Source organism: Oncorhynchus mykiss, chromosome 10 (genome assembly GCF_013265735.2).
Source record: "Oncorhynchus mykiss isolate Arlee chromosome 10, USDA_OmykA_1.1, whole genome shotgun sequence".
NCBI classification, from domain to species: Eukaryota; Metazoa; Chordata; class Actinopteri; order Salmoniformes; family Salmonidae; genus Oncorhynchus; species Oncorhynchus mykiss.
In genome coordinates this window covers 58,940,424-58,958,900 of record NC_048574.1, presented here as the reverse complement: position 1 = coordinate 58,958,900, position 18,477 = coordinate 58,940,424, and the positions used below count along the sequence as shown (strand labels likewise).

General features: G+C 39.6%; 1 protein-coding gene across 1 annotated transcript in view; it reads right to left on the bottom strand.

Moving 5' to 3' along the window:
• The window catches only part of LOC118966641 (mucin-5AC-like), a gene marked incomplete at its 3' end in the record, with an annotated part of 61,553 nt that extends 50,282 nt beyond the window's left edge, over positions 1–11,271 (bottom strand). Inside the window, exon 1 of the mRNA XM_036989365.1 lies at positions 11,259–11,271. Coding sequence (XP_036845260.1) covers positions 11,259–11,271 — 13 coding nt within the window. The remainder of the gene's footprint in view (positions 1–11,258) is intronic.
• Between the last annotated feature and the right edge of the window lie 7,206 nt (positions 11,272–18,477).

Here is an 18,477-nt window from a genome sequence, read left to right as displayed (position 1 = left end):
TGTCCTCAGGTGTAAGCAGCACATAAGGAGCAAGAGAGAACCAAGGGCATGGGCTGAATTCTGCAGATTGAGTGTACATCAAAATACCCCAGGAGGGGGTGTTGGGACAGCGTTGGTCTGGTCCATACACAGTACTCCTTACAGCACCTGTGGTAAAGATCGTCATGTCTTTCTTCTGTGGGTGCATAGTTCTCACGTGAAGCAAGGTCCAGATGTATAATGGGTGAGCTTGAAGACACCACGATAGAGGAAGTGGAACCAAAGAGAGAGAGGGGGACTAGATTCCACTATAGACATGCAGATGGGTTGGGTCTGGGAGCTACTTTAGCATCATAGTTGGGTTAGCTGATTTATTGGTTAATGCATCATATGAATGACAATGTAATGTCAATTATGGATATGCACTTGCATATAAGGTGACGTGCCTATCAGTCGAAATGCAGGAAATGGGGAACAAAGTGAAAATGACATGACTTGGGAACACCTCTCGGAACCTGGGGCCGAAAGGGGAAGACTGGGCGAAAGCATGAGGAAGCTTCATTAGGGCTTTTATTTTTTGTGGAGTGCAGCAGACAGGTATCCTGGAGGCAGGTGAAGAGGTGAAGAGAGGGTGGGAATTGTCATGGTCCCAGACTTCGATTTTCATGAATATACTTATGCATAACATACCACATTGCTAATACTGTTATGTTTTGTGTTTTCATTGCTTTGCAAGTCTTATTCTATCACTCTCTTAGGAACCAGAATGAGAAAGTGGATAAACTAAAAGCAGCTCATTTGAAGTGAAGTAAGTCACCAGCTTCAGCTGGAATGTCATTTTGTCGTGTGATGAGAGATGGAAATAAGATGGTGTAATCATAGAACAGAGGCCATAAGTCTCTGAGTTTGAAAACCTCACGGAAAGAAGGAAAAAACCTGAACCAGGACCAGAGGTTCCACATCCGGTGATCCCAGGGGACCAGGACTACATCCGAGTGTTCCGGAGGAAGTGGATCTAGCCAAGGCGAGAGGGTCCCTACGATGTGGTCCTAGCAACACCAACAGTCGTCTAGGTGGAAGGAAGAACTACGTGGTACCATCTAAACCACTGTATCAGAGTTCCGGAGGGGATCGGTGAGCGACCATATGGCCATGAGGACACAGAGGATGCTGATAAACCAGATGAGTATCCGGAGGGAACGGGAGCAGAGGAGGTCGACGTGCCAGGCAGGAGCCAGGAAGAAGCCGAAGGAGAGGCGGATCAAGGAGCAACTTCCAACAGCCAACAGACACTATCTCCTGAATGTCCAGAGATGGGGAGGAGCCTGTTGACATACCTACTCTGGCAGATACCCCTGACAGAGGTGCTGTCCAAGGGGACAGAGAAACCATGACAGGAGAATGGGAAGGCAACTTCCTTACCATCGACTTCTCTGTCCTTATATGGTCAAACCTAGAAGAAATTGTAAAATCACCTCCCACTAGAGACTAGTACACCAACTAAGGCAATGGCAAAACCACAAGAAAGTGGGTTGATGCAGAAAATCTGGACATCTGTTACCAACTGGGGTAGCCACAATGAAGAAACTACTCCAGAATCAAATATTGACCAAAAATTTAGAAAAGCAATAACAAATGGCTGGTATAAGTAGACTCAGTACACAGCAACCAAACATGGGATGAACAATTGTATATTGTGTAGCAAATCCCCCTTGGCAGATCTGTTAATTGTACCTGAACCTGCATCATTTGAAGAATGTGTTAAATGGAAAAATGTTCAATGTACTCAGAAAAAAATACTACATTCCTTTGTATAACGAAGAATGCAGGTTGGCATTAGTCAGCACTAAGGGTAGGAGTATATTAGAACACTATGTTGGGAGAACATGAATTTGCAGCATAAGAACATAAGAACTGAATTAAATGGTCCTCATAATGACAGGTTTACTAATGCAAAAGGAAAATATGAATGTTTCAATAGCTATGGAGATAGTGGGATAGATGTGGGAAACACTGCAGTTAATTGTAAAACAATTTGGGTTTTAGAAACTGCAGGAGTTCGTGAATTTGATGATAAAGGATTGGCTATGTACTACAGGCAAGGCTATTTACTACGTTCTCATGCTTCTACGTTGTATTTTAAGTTTGCTTTTGCTTTGTATTTGTACAGATTGGATCTTTTTTCTCCTTTCCATTGTATATGAATGGAGATCTTTGGTCCGGTTTTGTCTTTAGGTTTGTGGAGTTCTAATCGTTAGGACAGATAGGGGGAAGTTTGCCCCCAGTGCTTGATGATTGATGCTCCCTTTCCTGTGTTTAGTTGTGTTTTTTTTTGGTGTGGGACTTGTTTAGTCCCAAAGGGGGTTTATGTAGGAGCAAAACCTGTGACAATGATTACATTTCCATTATCTGCAGTATCTGGACTGTCCACTTTGAAGTGCTGACACAGAATGGCCATATAAGGGATGAAACATATATAACCAGGGCCCCGCCACAATTATAATCTAGACAGGTGTCAGATCTGGGCGTTAACAAGCAGAAAATGAGACTGAAAGATAATGGTGGCGAAAGGTCAAGGGCAGTTATTTCCATATAGAGGAAGGGGACTCTATATGTTATGCAAAGACGGAAAACTATAAAGGCAGAGCTCTGTGATAAGGTAAGAGATTCCATGGAATCGCTCGGCTCTGTTACTTTGTAATAAAGTCTAATATTTCACCTAAATATTATTAGGTAACGTGGTATAGCAGAAATGAAACCTCTGACACTACTGAGGTTTCACAGCTTGCGTGATGGTCATGTATAGGCATTTCTGTAACAGAGGGCAACAGAGAACTACTTAGAACGAACAACAGTTTATCCAGGTGACAGAGAGTAGGGACTAATATTTAGTTGACTTGGTTTTTTTATTTCACAAAGTCAACAATCTTAATATATGGCTACACCTGAACGGCCCTACTCACTGTCACATTGATGCACTGGTTGTTTCATAGCATGGGCAATGGCATTTAACATTGTGGTATGGTTAATTTACTGAAAATCAGAAAAACTCCAACAACTTGATGTGTAAGTGTTTAATAAGATACATACTATTGCTGGAAGCATCCAAATTGCTGGTGTGCTGTAGTTCTTTTTAGTAAGTACAATTTAGGCTCCATACACCTGGTAGTGTGTTACATGCAAGTTTACCCTTTCAAATGATTTACCAAAAATGTCATGTACTGTCACACAAACATTTAGATAGAGCTATTGTTTTATTTTTAAATTGGTGCTGAAAAAATTTCATTTTTTGTAAACGCTTTATAATAACTTTCATAAAAAAGCCATTATGGTTATAGGCTTACCTGTTTATAAATACTTGTTTTATAAATTATTATAAATGTTATAAGTGGTATAAGTATAATGTTATAATGCTAATAAATGCCAGCATTTTTTTTTTTAAGTTCACAAATAATGAAATGCATTCATACGCATTCAGATTTTAATAGATTATTATCACTTATTTATGATAGTTATTGTAAGGTTTAACATACTCATTGATCACTTCCACGCCTTACATGATCCACCGCCACACTTCTACTTCTAAACATTAGTCAATTGGTAGTGCTTTACAGTAGCTTAAAGTGGTAATTATATGGTACTGTAATATGGCTTGCCCAGATCTCAGTATAATATGTTATGGTTTCAGTGCAATAAACCACATAGCTAGCCAACCTTTTAATGGGTAACAATAAAATAGCAATACGGTATTGGGGGGAAGCCTATTGATGTTTTCACTGTCAGCAACAATAACTTGTAACCCTTCTATACAAATAACGTCAGATAAAAATCCCAGCTAGAACCACAGGTTCCGATTTCCATTTCAGTGTACTACCATGTTAATACCAGAGCCATAAATGCTGTGATACTATGTAGCTTGAAGTGTCACCAACATATGGTAATAATGCAACCTTTCGGCCAATCAGAATTGAGTGTTCAGCATTGGTTTAAAATGCATTCATGTGTTGTGTATCTAAATAGGCATAATGTGTAACGTTACATGTATCTGCAACTTCGATAGCAGGCGTTTATTGGATATCTATTTTCGTAGTGTCAAATGCGTCATAGCCGATTTGCAAGCCCTTTTTCATAATTATCACAAAGGCTACATGAGAGCTACCTGGAGGCATGGAAGTCAGCCTGTTTGGCTGCAATCTTTTAATCGACTATTGTATGCTTTGGCAAATCAACGCAAAATGAAACTAGAAAGGAAGAACATTCCAGTTGCTATGCGTGCTACTTGTGTTTATCATGGCACAGGGCCGGTCGTTAGATTAACATCAAATAGGCTATTTGACAGTTGAAAAAGTCAGCAGAAGAGTATCTCAACTTGCTTGTCCCAGCCTCATACTTACTTTTTGCTTCTGGAATATTTGCCTACGTCAGATCGTAGCCTCTGATTTGTCACGACTTGTAAATAGACAGACTAAAATATGAGCGGTCAGCCAGAATGGCAATTTACATCTCTTTCAGAGTGCAAAAATACTAACCAATTTAAATTGGCTTAACTAATTGTCTGTGGTTAATTTGGTTTTCAGGGGCCATGTGCATGTACAGTTGACTTTCTAAAGCCTATACTGTACTTGCCTATGAAACATGATAAATAATATTGTCATAAAATGGAGATAAACAATTATACTTTTTTCTAAATGTTTCTCTTTTTATAAGGCGCAATTCATGTGCAGTTTGAGTGTAGTTTTTGGCAGAATATAATTTGAAGAGCTTGGGCGTGTGCAAATGTAATGTATTCATTGTACATAGGGTGATGGAGATATACAGTGCATTAAGAAAGTATTCGGACCCTTTGACGTTTTTCACATTATGTTATTAAATTAAATAAAAAATATTCCTCATCAATTTACACACAATAGCCCATAATGACAAAGCGAAAACAGGTTTGACATTTTTTGAACATGAAAAACGGAAATACCTTCTTTACATAAGTATTCAGACCTGAAAATGAGCTCTGGTGTATCCTGCTTCTATCCTGCTTCCATTCCAAATGTACTGTAGATAGACCATTTAGACATATTCGATTTAACCTCTCTGGGATAGGGGGCGGTATTTTCACGTGCGGATGAAAAGCGTGCCCAAATTCTACTCAGGCCCAGAAGCTAGGATATGCATATTATTATGTAGATTTGGATAGAAAACACTTTGAAGTTTCTTCAACTGTTTGAATGATGTATGTGAGTATAACAGTACTGATATGGCAGCAAAAAACCCGAGGACAGAATTATTATTTTTTCAGTTCACCACTGATTACAATGGCTGGGAATGGGAATATAAAAGGAATGCCTCCCCGATTGCAGTTCCTAGGGCTTCCACTAGATGTCAACAGTCTTTAGAAAGAGATTCAGGCTTGTTTTTTGAAAAATTTGCTTGAATTTGTAGTTTTTGTAAGTGGCTCCCGTTTTGGCTGTAGTGTTTGTAGTGCGTTCCGGTGAGGACGCGCACTTCGTTATTTATCTCTGGTGTTTCGCACGCCTCTAGGAAGAGGGAACGAAAACACCCTGCTACAACCCAACTCCCCGTGGAGTGAAAGAGGTATGGGATTGTGGGTGCGAGTAAGGAAGACAACGGCAGAGAATTGACCTTTCACTGGGAATTTATTTACTCCTTCACACGGTAAATTTGTGGAAAAGGGGCTGGATGGAACCAAAGCAAATAAAGTAAATGTCAAAGCCTCATCTACTACCTTACCTGCCTGCCCACTTACTTAACCAAAATACGGGGGGTGGTCTGTCAAGGTCTTACCTAGTGTGTATAGAAAGTAAATACTACGGGTTATGTATGCCCGCAGGCCTCTTGCATAAGCACTCCCTAGGTGCCTTTTTGCAAATGTATTAAAAATTAAAAACTGAATGACCTTATTTACATAAGTATTCAGACCTGAAAATGAGTTCAGGTGTATCCTGCTTCTATCCTGCTTCCATTCCAAATGTACTGTAAATAGACCATTTAGACATATTACATTTAATGTACAATTAAAGTGCAGTTGTAATGTTGCTTTTGAAAGAATATCCTTCTTGGGTGTGTGTCAATTTAATGGAATCTGACTGATCAAGCTCAGTCACAAGTAGAGAAGTGCTGCTGTCAAGCATGTTCCTTAAAGGGTGAGTTAGTGTCATTCAGGTTCAGAACATTATAAGCTCCTGAGTCATCCATATGTAAATCCCTAAATATGGGCTTTATAATGTAATGCCACAATTCTCTTGCTCAAGCAGTTAATTTAAGTCTAAGACATTTAAATAATTTGGCCCTCCCACTGGACACACGCTGGTTGAAAAAACATTGTTTCCACGTTATTTCAATTAAATCACGTGAAACGAACGTGGAATAGACGTTGAACTGTCTGTACACAGTGGGTTGATCATTTAGTTTGACAATAATAGTTTTATATGAATCTATTGGCAACACATTATAAAGCGTGTTAGACAAAGGAAGCTTGACCGCTTCCATTCAGTTTTTTTTCTTGCAATGGCTCCACCACCACCCGTCAACGTACACTACATGACCAAAAGTGTCTGGACACCCCTTCAAATGAGTGGTTTTGTCTATTTCAGCCACACCGGTTGCTGTCAGGTGTATGAAATTGAGCACACAGCGATGCGATCTCCATAGACAGACATTGACAGTTGAATGGCCAGTACTGAAGAGCTCAGTGACTTTCAATATGACACCGTCATAGGATGCCACCTTTCCAACAAGTCAAATTTCTGCCCTGCTAGAGCTATTCCGGTCAACTGTAAGTGCTGTGAAGTAGAAACATCTAGGAGCAACAATGTCTCAGCCACGAAGAGGTAGGCCACCTAAGCTCACAGAACGGGACCATCGAGTGCTAAAGCTTAGTGAGTAAAAATCATCTGTCATCGGTTGCAACAATCACTACCAAGTTTCAAAAGGCTTCTGGAAGCACAATAACTGTTTGTCAGGAGCTTCATGAAATGGGTTTCCATGGGCGTGCAGCCGCACACAAGCCTAAGATCACCATGCACAATGCCAAGCGTTGACTGGAGTGGGTTTGTAGGATGCCAGGAGAACGCTGCCTGCCCCAATGCATAGTTCCAACTGTAATGTTTGGTGGAGGAGGAATAACAGTCTGGGCTGTTTTTCATGGTTCGGGCTAGGCCCCTTAGTTCCAGAGAAGGGAAATCTTAATGTTACAGGATACAATGACATTCTAGACGATTCTGTGCTTCCAACTTTGTGGAAACCGTTTGGGGAAAGCTCTTTACTGTTTCAGCATGACAATGACCATGTTTTTCTTAATCGGTATGGAAGAACTTGGCCTGCACAAAGACCTGACCTCAACTCCATCGACACCTTTAGGATGAATTGGAATGCCGACTGCGAGCCAGTCCAAAATCAGTGCCCGACCTCACTAATGCTCTTGTGGATGAATGGAATCAAGTCCCTGCAGCAATGTTCCAACATCCAGTGAAAATCATTCCCAGAAGAGTAGATGGGTAACAGGGGAAGCCTATTGATGTTCTCACTGTCAGCAACAATAACTTGTAACCCTTCTATACAAATAACATAAAAAAGAATCCCAGCTAGAACCCGAGGTTCCAATTTCCAATTCAGTGTTCTACCATGTTATTAACAGCGCCATATATTCTGTGATACTATATAGCTTGAAGTGCTACCAACCTATAATAATATTGCAAACTTTCGGCCAATTTAGAATCAAGAGTTCAGCACTGGTTTAAAATCCATTCATGTGTTGTGTATCTTAGTCATCATTTCTTAGTCTGATATTTATGAACACGACATGTTTTATGACTTACTCAATTTTGCATTATGTTTAGTCAATTTAGTCCTTTTGCATTAGGAACTCAAAGGCTACTTGACAGCTACCTGGGGTCATGGAAGTCAGCCTGTTTGGCGACAACATTTTAATCGGCTATGGTGTGCTTTGGCAAATGAACGTAAAATAAAAACAAGAAAGGAAGAACAATGGATGAGTGAGGGAGTGAGCAACTCATTAACTTCTCATAACATCCCAGTTGCAATGCGTGCTACTTGTGTTTATTTTGGCACAGGGCCAGGTGCTTAGCCTTGCTGTTAGATTTTTCAACCAGCGTGTGTCCAGTGGGAGGGCCAAATTATTTAAATGTCTTAGACTTAAATTAACTGCTTGAGCAAGAGAATTGTGGCAGTACATTATAAAGCCCATATTTAGGGATTTACATATGGATGACTCAGGAGCTTATAATGTTCTGAACCTGAATGACACTAACTCACCCTTTAAGGAACATGCTTGACATACATGATTGACATGTTGTACAACAAACGTCTTTCTCTGTTGTACCAGTAGGCTATTACAATCATAAGCATGATACAGGCGTAGGCATTGTAGATAGCTACTCAGGCTATGATATTGCAACATACAGTGCCTTCAGAAAGTATTCACACCCTTGGACTTTTTCTACATTTTGTTATGTTACAAGGTGGGAATAAACTTGGAAAATAAAGGACGAACCAGAGATACCTCTGCTGCAAGGGACAAATTCATTAGAGTTTACTGAAAATCAGATGGCAGCCCATATAAATGCTTCACACAGTTCAAGTAACATACCCATCTCAACATTAACTGTTCATAGGAGACTCCATGAATCAGGCCTTCATGGTCGATTACTGCAAAGAAACCACTAGTAAAGTACACCAATAATAAGAAGAGACTTTCCTGGGCCAAGAAACACGAGCAATGGACATTAGACTGATGGAAATATGTCCTTTGGTTTGGAGTGTCCAAATTTGTGATTTTTTTGTTCCAAGCGCCGTGTCTTTGTGAGACGCAGAGTAGGTGAACGGATGATTTCCTCATGTGTGGTTCCCACCGTGAAGCATGAAGGAGGAGGTGTGAGGGTGTGGGGGTGCTTTGCTGGTGACACATTTAGTTATTTATTTAGAATTCAAGGCACACTGAACCAGCATGGCTACCACAGCATTCTGCAGTGATACGCCATCCCATCTTGTTTGCGCTTAGTGGGACTATCATTTGTTTTTCAACAGGACAATGACCCAACACACCTCCAAGAAGGACAGTGATGGAGTGCTGCATCAGATGACCTGGCCTCCACAATCACCCGACCTCAACCCAATTGATTTTCAATGAAGCTGATTGAGAGAATGCCAAGAGTGTGCAAAACTGGCAAAGGGTGGTTACTTTGAAGAATCTAAAATATATGTTGATTTGTTTAACACTTTTTTGGTTACTACATGGTTCTATATACATTATTTCATAGTTGTTATCGCTTCACTTCTACAATGTAGAACATTTTACAAAATTAAGAAAAAACATTGAATGAGTATATGTTTCCAAACTTTTGACTGGTACTGTTTATAAAACAGTAATATACTGTATCTTGATTGCATAAGTATTCAACATCCCTTTAGAATCACATTTAGCAGTGATCACAGCTGGTAGTCTTTCTGGATAAGTCTCTAAAAGCTTTGCACACATGGGGTGAACAATGTTTTGAAATTATCATTTCAAAATTTCTTTAAGCTCTGTCAAGTTGTTGATCATTACCAGACAGCCATTTTCAAGTCTTGTCAAAACTGTAACTAGGCTATTCAGGAACATTCAATGTCGTTTTGGTAAGCAACTCCGGTGTATATTTGGCCTTGTGTTTTTGATTTTTGTTCTGCTGAAAGACACATTTTTCCCAGTATCTGTTGGAAAGCACACTCAACCATGTTTTCTCTAGGATTTGTTTAGCTCTATTCCGTTTATTTTTATCCAAAAAAACTCCCTATTCCTTGACAATGACAAGCATACACGTAACATGATGTAGCCACCACGATGCTTGAAATTATGAAGTGGTACTCAGTGATTGGCCCAAAACCTAACACCATGTCTTCAGGATTTAAAGTGAAGTTCGTTGTCATATTTTTTGCAGTTTTACTTCAGTGCCTCATTGCAAACAGGATGCATGCTTTGGAATATTTTTAATCTGTACAGGCTTCCTTCTTTTCCCTCTTTCATTTAAGTTAATGTTGTTGATCCATCCTCAGTTTTCTCCTATCACAGCGATTAAACCCTTTAACTGTTTTAACATTTGTCTCCTTCCTCTCCGGCGACTGAGTTAGGAAGAACACCTGTATCTTTGTGGTGACTGGCTGTATTGATACACCATCCAACGTGTAATTAGCAACTTCATAATGCTCAAAGGGAAACTCCTTTTTTTGCTGGACACGTCAGGTCTGCAGGTCACATTATGTTGGCTTGCAAAGTGATGTTTAATTCCTATTGGAAACCAGCCAGAGTGGGATATCCAAGAATTATAAATGTTTATTCACTCACAACCTGCATTCAGAATGACTGCCAGGGTTAGAACCAGGGACATCATGCCCATATGGGGCACAGGGGCACTTGCGCCCTCAGATTTGTCCTGTTAAATAAATACATATACAGTATATATACTCACCACCTGGATTCGGTCTTAAGTAGCAAAATTAGAAATTGTGTTTATTACATTGGATAAAAGGAGACTCAGAGCTACAAAATGGTATATCATGCACTGCATTTGAGGAATGATGCGAAGTAATTATGCTTTGAAAGTTGATCAACTTATAAACTCACTTTTGAGAAAATCGGCTTTGAATGTTTTGCTATCTAGTGAAGAGCTCTTTGTCAACACCCATTCAGCATCCTTCACACCTTAAGCTTTAGCCCCACCCATCTCGTTTCGCTCTTTTGCCAGGTCGCAATTGTAAATGAGAACTTGTTCTCAACTTGCCTACCTGGTTAAATAAAGGTAAAATAAATAAAAAAAAATAAATTGAAGTGCACATTTGACACTCTGGCCGATTATTTGTTTACCTCTGGATAACATGAAAACAGCCTAACCAGATCCGCTGGCATACAATTTCATTAAGTTTTTTTGTAATGACACGGGCCATATTCAATGGGTATTGTACACACGTCATGTAAAGTTAGCTAATTTGCCAGCCAGCCAGCCAACGTTAGCTAGTTAAATAGCAATGAACAGTGCCAATAATGCCACAGTGCTGGGAGCTAACAAAGCATGTTCAATGTTGGCTAGCTAACTAGAGCAGCTAGCTAATTAAAACTATGGGAAAATAATAATATCATCAGCTAGGGAGCCAGCCAGCTAATGTTAGCTAGAAAGCTAACAGTACACTTTAGCTAGAAATCAAAACACTTTCGGTCAAAATTAGGAGGCATGTAGTATCTGAAAATGTAGCTAGCTAATGCTAAACTATCTTACCTGTATACGTCATCATGCATGGATGCGTCTCCCTGTCAGGAATGCCATGCCACGGTTGTCCTTAGCTTGAGATGTAATCCAGAGACAGGTGTTTTCTCCGTCTCTTTAGCTATCATACTCTAATTCCACTGACTTCAAAACTTGATCCTCCAGAAACTGGAGAGCAACACTTATGCATCTCTACTACACAATTAAAAAAAATTAAAGCAGCATTCGACAGGACTACCAACACAGACTGACGGCAGACCAATCCGAACTTCTCTCAGCATGTCCAACACACTCATTATCTCAGCCAATCATGGCTAGTGGGAAGGTTGCTAACTTTTTCGATGGCTTAACCAACAAGGCTCGTAATTTTAACACTTTCATTCATATTTACAGATGGCATACAAATGTGTTATTAAGGCACATGTCACGCCCTGGCCATAGAGAGTCTTTTATTCTCTATTTTGGTTAGGCCAGGGTGTGACTAGGGTGGGCATTCTATGTTATTTTTTCTATGTTTTTGTATTTCTTTGTTTTTGGCCGGGTATGGTTCTCAATCAGGGACAGCTGTCTGTAGTTGTCTCTGATTGAGAACCATACTTAGGTAGCCTTTTCCCACCTGTGTGGTGTGGGTAGTTATTTTCTGTTTAGTGTGTTTTGCACCTGACAGAGCTGTTTCGGTTGTTCCTTTTGTTACTTTGTATTTAGTGTTCAATTTAATAAAAGGGATGGACACGTACCACGCTGCAACTTGGTTCTCACCTTCTTCCTCTGAATGCCGTGACAGCACATGAAAGTTTACATGTTTGAGAAGGCATTTCTGCAACAAACAAAAAATGGATTACTGAATACTTTCCAAATGCACTGTATGTGGAGACTGTTTAGTGCCAAAAATAACGGGTTAAATAATTGCAAATGTTTCCTGATGTTTCTCATGTCTCTCAGATATAAAACAAACACTTCCTTTAGATTTTCTTTCAGGCCTATCTGTCATTTCTTGTACTAAATCTGTAATTCAATACTTTTGTATGGGATAATTGCAGTAAGAAACAAGGAGGCCCCGCACACTGTTAAAGCTCCCAATTTACCACTTTATTGACCACTTCAACCCGGAACTGACCTTCTTCTGGTCAAACAAACAAACTGAGTGCTCGCTCACATGCCAAAATATACACATTTCATCTCACATGATCATTACACACATGAAGCATGGTGGGTGCAAAAACTATTTGTGTATCTCTAATAACTTGATATCAATGAGATGGACACATGAAGTAGTTCCAGAAAATAATAGATATTCACAAAAATATCTAGACTAATAGCAGTAAGGCCAAATAAAATGTTAATTAAGTCATAACTTTTTTGACAATTCAAGGGGTCTAAAAATTCTAACTTAAATATCAAAACGATAATTTCTATTACCCTCATAAAACCATTCCATGTAGCTTAGCAGGACCCCCCTCCCCCGGCTTCTAAGTGACCCCAAACCTTTGATTGATAGTGTACAGTTGAAGTCGGAAGTTTACATACACTTAGGTTGAAGTCATTAAAACTCGTTGTGAACAAACTATAAATTTGGCATGTCGGTTAGGACATCTACTTTGTGCATGACACAAGTCATTTTTCCAACAATGTTTTACAGACTGATTATTTCACTTATAATTCACTGTATCACAGTTCCAGTGGGTCAGAAGTTTACATACACTAAGTTGACTGTGCCTTTTAAACAGCTTGGAAAATTCCAGAAAATTATGTCATGGCTTTAGAAGCTTCCGATAGGCTAATTGACATAATATGAGTCAATTGGAGGTGTACCTGTATTTCAAGGCCTACCTTCAAAGTCAGTACCTTTTTCCTTAACATCATGGGAAAATCAAAATAAATGACCTCAGAAGAAAAATTACAGAACTCCACAAGTCTGGATCATCCTTGGGAGCAATTTCCAAAGGTACCACGTTTATCTGTACAAACAATAGTACGCAAGTATAAACACCATGGGAAAACGCAGCTGTAATACCTCTCAGAAAGTAGACACGTTCTGTCTCCTAGAGATGAACGTACTTTGGTGCGAAAATTGCAAATCAATAACAGAACAACAGCAAAGGACCTTGTGAAGATGCTGGAGGAAACAGGTACAAAAGTATCTATATCCACAGTAAAACACGTCCTATTTCGACATAACCTGAAAGGCCGCTCAGCAAGGAAGAAGCCACTGCTCCAAAACCGCCATAAAAATGCCAGATTACAGATTGCAACTGCACATGGGGACAAAGATTGCATGAACTATTAAGAGAAATGTCCTCTGGTCTGATGAAACAAAAATAAAACTGTTTGGCCATAATGACCATCGTTATGTTTGGAGGAAAAAGGGGGAGGCTTGCAAGCTGAAGAACACCATCCCAACCGTGAAGCATGGGGGTGGAAGCATCATGTTGTGGGGGTGCTTTGCTGCAGGAGGGAGGGGTGCACTTCACAAAATAGATGGCCTCATGAGGAAGGAAAATTATTTGAATATATTGAAGCAACATCTCAAGACATCAGTAAGGATGTTAAAGCTTGGTCACAAATTGGTCTTCCAAATGGACAATAACCCCAAGCATACTTTCAAAGTTGTAGCAAAATGGCTTTAAGGATAACAAAGTCAAGGTATCGGAGTGGCCATCACAAAGCCCTGACCTCAATCCTACAGAATATTTGTGGGAAGTACTGAAAAAACATGTGCGAGAAAGGAGGCCTACAAACCTGATTCAGTTACTCCAGCTCTGTCAGGAAGAATGGGCCAAAATTCAACCAACTTATTGTGGGACGCTTGTGGAAGGCTACCTGACACATTTGACCCAAGTTAAACAATTTAAAGGCAATGCTACCAAATACTAATTGAGTGTGTGTAAACTTCTGACCCACTGGGAATGTGATGAAATAAATCATTCTCTCTACTATTATTCTGACATTTCACATTCTATAAATAAAGTGGTGATCCTAACTGCCCTAATACAGGGAATTGTTACTAAGATTAAACGTCAGGAATTGTGAAAAATGTCTTTGGCTAAGGTGTATGTAAACTTCCGACCTCAACTGTATTTACACATTTGTCTTTTGAAAAAAGCAATTATAGAAAGCAATTATCTGTGACTTGTGGTATAACCGTTAAGGCAAATAATTCCGATTCCTCTTTTGCAAAAAAAACCCCAGATAGGCGGATGTCACTGATGTTGTCTTTGCACAGTGGCATAGGGTAGATGGATTTGCCTATTAGGTAGATGGATTTGCCTTGTTGGAGGAATGTTTATGTATAAAGAGGTCCTAACAACACAAAAGGGTTGACATTGAGGTTACCCAACCAGTTGATCAGCAATTGCAATATTAAGGCTGTAAAGACAGTCTGAGATTCATATTGACCATACCTGCGTTCTCCTTTCATACTGACACTACCAATCGTGAGGTGATAGACAAAGGATACACTGCAATTTTGGACCTTTTTACCTGGTTGACCATCACCTTTTGACCCTTTGGGATTTCAATTTTAAGTGGACTTTATTTATTTATTTATTTCACGAAGTTCAGGTGAATGGAAATTTGCATTTAAGTTACTGAATTTAGTGTAAGAATGCTAGGATCTTTTTATGATTTAGATTTTATAGCATTACTTTATAGAGTTATCATTTTCCAACTCATTTAATTGTCATGATAGTATTTGTGCATTTCATAATTTTTAACTCAATGGTTTTTATGTGCCATCTTTATACACACAAATCTGAACTTCAATAATAGCAATTCCACATTTAAAATCCATCAAAACAAATGAGTGAAAAAAAGCAAAATTCTTAAAATCAAGATGTAATAATGTTGTCATCAAAATAGGCATTTCACAGAATTTAATGTAAAATTTCAAAACAGTAATCAAAGTCAGTGTGTTATTTTACGAATCCAATAATATCACATGAAATGATCTTTCCACCAAGTAGACCTGTAGCCCCTAACATCATTCATTTATGTCTGCCAAATCAATCAAGAATGTTACCAAGTCAGTTCAAGAAAGGACATCAGACATAGCAGTGTTCCTTCATTATACAATGCCTTTAGAATCTGGTCACACCCCTTGACTTATTCCACATTTTGTTGCGTTATTCCCATTTACACACAATAATCCATAATGACATAATTATTGTAATTTTTGTTGCTAATTTACTGAAAAGGAAATAGAATAATATCTCATTGAGATAAGTATTCACACCCATTAGTCAATAGATGTTAGAATAATCTTTGGCAACAATTACAGCTGTTAGTCTTTCTTGGAAAGTCTGTACACCTGGAATGTACAATGTTTGCACCTTATTCTTCAAAAAAATATAAATCTCTGTCAAGTTGGTTGTTGATCATTGCTAGACAACCATTTGTAAGTATTGCCATAGAGTTTCAATTCGATTTAAGTCAAAACTGTAACTAGGCCAGTCAAGAACATTACATTTTGTGTTGGTAAGCAACTCCAGTGTATATGCTGCCTTGTGTTTCCGGTAATTGTCCTGCTGAAAGGTGTGTTTTCCTCCCTGTATCTGTTGGAAAGCAGAGTTAATTAACAAGGTTTTCCTCTTGGGCTTTGCCTGTGTTTAGCTGTATTCCATTTCTTTTCATCCTAAAAACTCCCTAGTCCTTGCTGATGCCAAGCATAACATAATTCAGCCACAACCATTCTTGAAAACATGCTGTGATGTGTTGTATTGGATTTGCCACAAACATATTGCTTTGTATTATTAGGTTGTATATACATGGACAAGGCTGTAAAGACAGTCTGAGATTCATATTGACCATACCTGCGTTCTCCTTTCATACTGACACTACCAATCGTGAGGTTAAAGCTCAAACCAAGTTTATTCACCCATTGGGTCAAATAGCTGAAAAGGCAAAGTTATATGTTTCCACCAGCACAAGTATTTGTATTCCCCCCCCCCCCCCCCCCCCTTTTCACTAAACATTACATATTTGCTGTTTGGCATGAAATTAAGTGATGTTGGTAATAAAATGTTCCTTCTCCCTTCAAGTGACCTGACCTGCCTTCTGCCCCCATTCCTCACTAATCCACAGCCAACCACCCTCATCAGTGACCACAACCATGTAATTGCCTTTTCCCTTACTTAGTAACATTCCAAACCTCTGGATCTTATCCAACCTCCATTTACCCCCCCATATACATTCCTCCTACATATAAACATGAACTTCTGGAGTAGCAACTGTTTCAAATTACAACCCAACAGTCTATCCCATTTGAATAGTAATTCCATACTGTTCAACATCAAACTTTTAAATTACTTATAAATGAACAAAAAATAAAACATGAACAGATAATAAAGCATGATTAACATTCACAGTTGATTATTAGGTTTACACCTCAGAGACTTATGGTTTCTGTTCTCTAATCGCACTATGCACACTCTTATTTCCATCTCTCATCGGACAACTGATAATGACATTTCAGCTGGAGCTTTGGACTTCCTCCATTTCCTCCTTCTGGTTCCTAAAAGAGTGACAGCACAAGACTTGAAAATGAAAAAGCAACACAAAACAAGTATTAATAATGTGCTAAACTTTGCATAATTATACAGTAAATGCAAATAAAAACCGAAGTTTGATAACATGACGATTCCAACTCTCTCTTCGCCTAACTCTATGATTTAGGGATAATTTTATGCTGGGTTCCACAAAAATGAAGGCCCTAAAAAGCCTCCTCATGCTTTCACCCAGTCTTCCCCCGTCCTGCAACAGGTTCCAAGAGGTGTTCCCAATCCATGTCATTTTCACTTTTCTCCCCATCTCCCACTCCTAATTTGCAGCTATTGTCCAGTTCCATGCGGTTACTATAGCATCCTTCACCACAACTTCCGCTCATTCAGTTACTGTCCCTCCAGTGACTACTGTGAGAATAGCTATTTCATTGAACCGGTCTCCTGCTCTCCTATTGCCTTTGCAGTTCACTGATAGATCTAGGACTGACTCTTTCAGATACTCCAAACCTCAGAAACTTTTACAGATGCAGAATTGAGAGCATCCTATCAGGCTGTATCACCGCCTGGCATGGCAACTGCCCACCCGCAACCTCAGGGCTCTCCAGAGGGTGGTGCGGTCTGCTCAACGCATCACCGGGGGCACATTGCCTGCTCTCCAGGACACCTATGTCACAGAAGGCCAAAGAAATCAGCCACCCTAGTGACGACCTGTTCACCCCACCTGTTTGTGAACACCCCTGTTACAGTGCAAACTTTGGGTCCCAACGGTTGATATGCAGCCACCTTCTGACACTTTCCGTTTACTGTCACTCGGTCCCATTCTTCTGGGAGATATGTCAAGGGTTTGCTGGGTGTTATGAATGGGGAGATATTAGTGGCGTTGGAAGCGTATCCAACCTTACAAAACTTTGAGTCACATGCTTCTTTATCACACTCTTCAGGACGTGATGCTATTATTACAGCGAACTTCCCTTTCTTAAATCCTTCCCAGTCATATTCCATTTCGCTCTCTCAATTCCCTGTATTGTTAATGCCTTGGTTTTTGGGAGTTCACAGAATACACTGTCGGTCCTGCCAGACTATGCACTTAACACTCTTGTGCAAACATTGTGTATCAAACACATGCCCCGCATGTACCATGCCTCCGACCAATAAAACATTCACTCATTAATCATTCCATCTAACCCATAACACGTTAGTCACTACTGCTGCGCCACTTATATAATCATAAACATACTAAAACATGAATGAGTCAATTAGTCCATTTCCAACACTCCCTCTGGAACGATGATCATTCTCATGTTCCACAACACCTAGAAAACATATTGACTTGAACAGGGAAGAGAGAAAATACATGTTTAATAATTTCACACCACGCTTGATGCGAATGAGACTGGGGAACGAACCGTCCATCCGTTCTGTTCTGGTATTTGTCAATGGGACGCTAGTCTCCATGGCAGTTTCCTTCATCCACATCCTCGGGTGTCAAAGCAAGACCGACTATGAGAATTGTACATAATTAATTGCACTGTATCATCCAGCAATCGGTATGCATTGATGCGCTTTAAAATTAGGATTCTGATTATATTGTAAAACGAAACCCCTACTATCAAGCTTGGTTGTCCCAAGCTACAATCTAGTGGGTTCTCTAGTAACCTCCCTCCCGGAGGACGCTAAAAGATAAGGTTTAAAGGATGGAAAACCCTCCCTAGACTCAATAAATTTGAGCAGTG